Consider the following 6,445-nt stretch of genomic DNA (forward strand, 5'->3'; position numbering starts at 1 on the left):
TGTTGGCTATGGGAGAATGTATTTATTTCAGTTATAATACTGAGCAATATTCTAGTTAGGAGCTTCACTGAAAACTATAGACAAAAACATGCATGACAAAAAAAGGAAGTGACTTGATTGCATGCTTCTTATTGCCTCTGTTCCAGAGTGGTATTTCAGGTGGACTTCTCTCTGATTAAGGATGAAGATACATAAATCTTAGGACTGTGCAATGCTTTAGATTCAATAAATTCTGTTTCTTTTAAGCAAAAACACTCCCCAAAACAAGCCACATTCTAAATTGAGATAAGAATTATAAAGTTTCTATTACATCTTCATCAAAGAGCTGTGCAGTGGTTAGAATGCAGTATTGCAGGCAAATTCTGCTGACCAATTCTCACTGACTCAAGATTGACTCAGCCTTCCATTCTTCTGGGGTCAGTAAAATAAGGACCCAGATTGTTGGGGGCGATATGCCGACTCTGTAAACCGGTTAGAGAGGGCTGTAAAGCACTGTGAAAGGCAATATAAAACTAAGTGCTATTACTATTGCATTGTTGTAAAGAAACTAACACTGTGTTAGCTCAACACAGGATTGATCTAGGTCTGACTTGGTGCTTGGTTCTTTTCATCAAGGTCAAAAGATCCTCTCGAGACAGATCAGATTGTTCTCATTTTTTCCAGCTCAAGACTAATACTGACCTGCTAGTCTTGAACATTTTCTGTCTTCTTCGGAGCATGACCCTTGGATGCCCTCTGATTTTAAAAAATAAGTGTTGCTGTGTTCAAGTTTGCCAAGGTTTTAGCAAGTTTGCCAAGTAATTATAACAGCATAAAGTTTAACCTTAACCCTAACTCTATCATGCTTGTTATTTGCATGCTGTTTGGAGAAGTTTACATGGGGAGCCATAAAGAATATAATGGAGTTATTCTTGATGGGTGAATTATTTTACCAGTAATCTGTCTGCCCCAATTTGCACCAGTTGTTTTCAAAGATCACATCAGCATGTCCTGCAATAGTTTAATTAATTGATGACCAAACTATGAGTGGTCCATATGGAGTTGCAACTGGTGCATCAGCCAAAGCATGGTAAATGACTTCCTGGCCACAGCTTCCATCTGTTGCTTGAGAAGGAGTTGAAAGTCCATCAGGACTCTTAAGTTTATATTTTATATTTTTAAAGAAAAATATTCATATAGACATGTTCTCTTAAAGAGGTAACTGAAAAGTCAAGCAAAATGCATTATTTTGTGCTTGCATTTGTGCAACTATTAAAAATATAAATTTCTTTTTTATTTGTTTTGTTATCTCTATGAATTTTGTGTGTGGAACACATATGTCCATTAATTCATGCTTCTCTCTATTTCTTTCTGTTGTTTAGATTGGCCTTTGAGCAGGACATAGAACATGGCAATACTGATGGCTTGGGTGACTGCCAAAGTAAGCAAAAGCATTTTACTCATTTATTTTAATTTTACATGAGAGAAACTGTATAAATGTTTCAGTGCTGCTAACTCAGAATTAGTAATGGCAGAAATTATTTTAAAAAATCATACAACAATGGAAACAGTGCAAGGTACTTTACTTTGTTTTAAAAAAGGAAACATTTAAGGAAATGAGGTTTACAAAAATACCATATGTTCAAATGACAGTCATTCTGTCATTAAAAACTAGCTCTGAAGAATAATTAGAAAATTTCCCTTAAGTTGTGTGTCAAACATGAATTAATAATGGTGATTTTTTTTGAAGTTTGAACAAGAAAGCAGAGTTGTGAAGCCATCAGGAAGAAAAGCACATATTTAACCAAACAGACACAATTCTTTCATCTTTATTTGTTATGTATGAGTAAAACCAGAATCCCTGACTTGCAGATTATGACATAGGGGGGACAGTGAGCTCTTTCAAAACTTGATTATGATATACCTCAATACTATTTAATTTGAAATATAGTTATCTTTTTGGCAACAATAATACAATCACAAAATTCAACCAGATTTAGCTTAAACAATGAAACAGCAATTTAGGCATCCATGATGAGCCTATATTTCATCTACTGACCTTCAGATTTTGATACTGAGGATGATTACAACAACAATAACAATCAAATATATTAAGATCTTTATGTTCTTATTTGGAGTCTCATGATATTTTGGCCACTTTTAAAATTATTATTTGGGGAGGGGGTTATGATATTTTATGCAAAATGATGTGTAAATACTTGTAGTGCAAAGGTTTTCTGTCTTAAGTCAAAGACTTCACCAGGCTCACTTTGACAATTATTGTAACCTAAGAAGACTGGAGATTCTGGCATTTGCTGTTGATTCCATATTACTGTTGTTACCAATGTTATTGTTCTAATTATTATCATAATCATCTTAAATGATCATTGCCATCCTCTTTGCCCCACTATTTTGTCTTCTCTAGAATTCTCTAGAATTCTTATTAAATCAGTCTCAATTACTGTCTGTGAAAAAGAACACAGTTCTATATTTTTGCAGGAGAAATCAGTCAAGCATGAAGTTACCATTCTCTGGCAACTGTTAGCTTTCTTACGCCAAGTGTTTCAGATTATTGGAGGAAAATCAAAGGACATCTATATGTCATTCAATCTTGATACATCAAAAGAAGAAAAATAATATAAAAATAATAGTTTTTATTTCCCTTATTATTATTATTTTAAAAAGTGGCCCTAAAATAGGAAATAGTTGGGGGGGGGGGCGGTGTTGGCACTTTGTCCCTGGGTCTCTTAGACTTAAACCTCTTTGGCTATGTATTAATACAACAAATTTTCATGCAGAAAAACAACTGACTCTGATTGAAGCTACAAATGTCTGGGGGGAGGAGGTTTTTTGCATATTCTAAAAAGTCCCCTTTCCTGCCAGAATTGTTCACTTCTAATCATTCTGGTTCAGCCCTGTGAAGGTGAAATAAACATGTATTCAGAGTTAGATTCCAGCTACAGATGTTTAATGCAAATGTACATTTGTTTAATGCTACTTTAAACAAATAAGTGATTTATTTTGACTTGGATTATATTTCTGCTTGGAAAAAATTAGTTTGCCGTTCTCTTTATGTACAGTTTTACATTAGCTCTGTTTATCTTATATTGTAATTTTAATATTTTGAGATGAGTTCAATGCTTTTTCTGTGTTTGCGGTTACATTGATTTTTGCATTCACTGCAACAGAAAAATAGCATACCAGTTAGGCTTGGTGAATTGGTAGAATGAGTTGGCGGGTGAGCCAAGGTTTATATTTAAGTGAATAGGGTTAAATATGGGTGAAAAGAAAATAGGCACAAAAATAGCAACTATATTAAGTAATAGTCTGTTGTTTGCTTAAGATTAATGGTAGAACAGTGATCTTCACCTGAAGGAATACATTTAGAGTACAAAGGATGGAAAATGAGAATTGGGTTCCAAAGTGATTTCAATTTATGTGATGCTGCTTCATTTCTCTTAAGAACATCTTTGAAACAGTTTATAAATAGAGATTTATAATGCATTTTAAATGCATCCCTTCTAAACGTTAATCAAACTTTACTAGAAGTGTTATAGTACTGTTTCAGTTTTAGCGAAAATATACCAACTTCCAAATAACCTCAAGTTATTTGTATGTTGTTTGCTTGCTTGTTTTTACTTTAAATGAAGATGAGAACAATTCAAGGTGGGAACACTTCAGTTCAGATTGGCAGAGTATTTAGAATGCTTCTAATTAGGTCAGAACAGCTGTCTCGAGTTGAAATTTGAAATTTACACACCTCTAATACATGTATCGGTAGACTTTATAACAAGATTAAAGCATATATATTTTATGTTTTCCAATGTACATGTCTGAGAAGATCAGATGTTCTGTTTACAAAAAAATAAAATTGATTTTTTTTAAAAAAAAAAAAGAAGAAGAAGAAGAAAAGCACAACTGTAACTAATCATAAGCATTCTCTGAGATTAATTAAATGCTTAAAAAAACCCATTCACTTCTCCATCTTAGTGCCTTCCATAGAAGGAATTCAAGAAATTCCATCCAGAAATCCAAGTCAGTATGATCAATGTTATGCGATAAATTCTCAAAGTTGTCGTTCAAACCATCTGGATGGTACTATCAAAGTTAGAAAGTCTGTTGAATGTTAAGTAAGAGGTAAACTGAGATCAGAGATTATGTGATTCCTTGGTACTTTCACTATTCCAGTTTACAGGATTCTAAATATGATTTTTTCCTTTATTCTGCTATCTTTAACCTCCCTTGAAAATATCCTGCTTCTTAAAAGGCCACAAAAAGATCACAGTAATCTTGTTGCAGAATAAGAAAATGCAGTTAACATAAACTGATTATAAAATATCCTTGAGATTTTTTTAAAAAAAAGGAGAGCAGCATTTAACATTCAAAACTCATTAACTGCATTGAAGAAATTAACTCCTCCTTAAAATTGGTCTATTGGCGTTAACCTCAAAAGAAACATTTAGATGCCAAAAGTCTTTTAAATTATTGCTTCTGTGCCAAGCCTCTTCATAAACCAGCCAAATCTTAATTCCTTTGGCAGCAATTAAGGATAACTCAAAGTACATTGTGATATCATTTTAAATATTTTTCTTCATAACATTAATTATTTTAATTAATTAAAATGAAAAAAGATACATAATGTGTGACTCCACAGAGAAAAAAATGATTCACTATATATTTGACATATATCTAGTCTGACTCCAAACAAACATCCAATCTATGAAGATTTGGAGAAATTTACTTAGCGACTCAAACCTTTCATTCAAATCCTAAGCACTTTAAACCCACAGATTGATCAAATTGATTCTGAAATCCATGAGAGGTCTTTAAATAAGGCTTGAGTTCAGTAATGTTGCATCAAAAATATCAAAATAATGGCCACATCTGTGCAAGCCTCATCACCTCAACACTTTTTATTTACATTACAACATACATAAAAAGGGTGGGGTTTAGATACCATGGTTACAGCTGCCATCTTGATTCTTTTCACCATCCTCAATCACCATGCTGAAGTTTGTTATCTTTAAATATATATGCACTTCTTGATTTTTTCAAGTATTTGAGGCTCTGAAATTAATATATGAACTATAATACATATTGTCAATATTTATATCTGTTTTATAAAAGCCAGAAGTTAGCCTATTACAACTATTAGTATACTTAACCCAGCTTATTCAATGAAAAACACTGCTTGTGGTTCACAATTAGTTCTGGTTTTCCAGGCTTACACTTACACTTAAAGATTTTTAGATCTTTAATCACTACAGCATATATTGTTTTTCTATTATGCCTATCCTTTATTTTTTTTTCTCCTTTATTGGAACTCAATCTGATATGTATTTCTGCCTTGATTGGAAAGTGCATATTCTTGGAACATCAGCGCTTTGAAAGCTCACAGAACAGAAGGAATATCTGAGAACAGAATTCTCTTTGCTGGGGTTGAGAGATATCTCAGTTTTAGGTACTACAGAATTACACTATATGATTTACAGTAATTAGGACTAATTGTCAGATGAATCAAAAGCAGTATGTTTGTTTTGAAGGCCTAAATGGCCCATCTAATGTACAAGCATTCCTTTATATTTAGATGATCTGCTACATCGCAAGTGCTGTTTCTCATAAAATGAACTTTGATCATGCCAAGGGAATGTTGTAGATACAGCAATTGTGGTAAAATGGATAATTTCAATATTTTAATATTGAAATGTTAAAACAGAAATGTGTAATGTTAAGAGTGACAATCCTCAGTACAGAATCCCATTGAAGCTAGCATTTTAATGATCTCTTTATAAAATAAGAAGATACATTATGGAAGAAAACTTTTGAGGTACTGATCCAAGAAGAAGTGTATAACATATATAAGGCACTGGTTCTAATCTTCCTAAGGAATTTCTGTCTGAGATTGAGGAGTAGTAATGATTTTCCCGCTGTCTGCAGTCAAATAGAAGTTCTCCTCAGATGCAGGATTCATTGCTTAATTCAGGATCCTTATGCTTCTCTTTAAAAACAACCTCCCCTCCAGCTTTTTTTTTAAGTACAGTAAAAAATATTTTTAAAAAGTTATGACAAAATCCATTCTGATAGGCTGATTTCAGGACTGGATGTTGTCAAAATATCACCAAACAGTAGCAAGGATGTATGTAAATTAGTACCTGTGGAAAGAGAATTTAATGATATTCGAAATAATTCTTTCCCTTTCCCTCCTTTTCCTTTTCCTCCCCTCTCCTTTTTCTTTTTTCAGATTCGTTCGTAGCACTGAATGGTAAGGAAATTCCCTAATAATTTTGTATGAATACCTGTCTGTGCAGATCAGTTTCAAATCAATCATGTTTACAAACCTGTCCAATATTTCCATGTTTTTTTTTAACATTGTGCAATTTTTTTCATAGACCATATAATGTCTTACACTACAGTGTATGGTCAGTTTATGCATTTTTTTCAAATAATCTTTGTTCAGTTCCTTGTC

The 6,445-nt window shown here is 32.8% G+C and overlaps 1 protein-coding gene across 1 annotated transcript in view; it reads left to right on the forward strand.

Annotated features, from left to right (window-relative positions):
- Positions 1-6,445, forward strand: part of SEMA6A (semaphorin 6A) — a 74,503-nt gene that overhangs the window by 38,318 nt on the left and 29,740 nt on the right. The window contains exons 15-16 of the mRNA XM_015822140.1: positions 1,362-1,420; positions 6,221-6,241. Coding sequence (XP_015677626.1) covers positions 1,362-1,420; positions 6,221-6,241 — 80 coding nt within the window. The remainder of the gene's footprint in view (positions 1-1,361; positions 1,421-6,220; positions 6,242-6,445) is intronic.

The sequence above is a fragment of the Protobothrops mucrosquamatus genome, unplaced genomic scaffold (assembly GCF_001527695.2).
Source record: "Protobothrops mucrosquamatus isolate PMUCROS unplaced genomic scaffold, P.Mucros_1.0 scaffold1475, whole genome shotgun sequence".
In the NCBI taxonomy this organism is placed as follows: Eukaryota; Metazoa; Chordata; class Lepidosauria; order Squamata; family Viperidae; genus Protobothrops; species Protobothrops mucrosquamatus.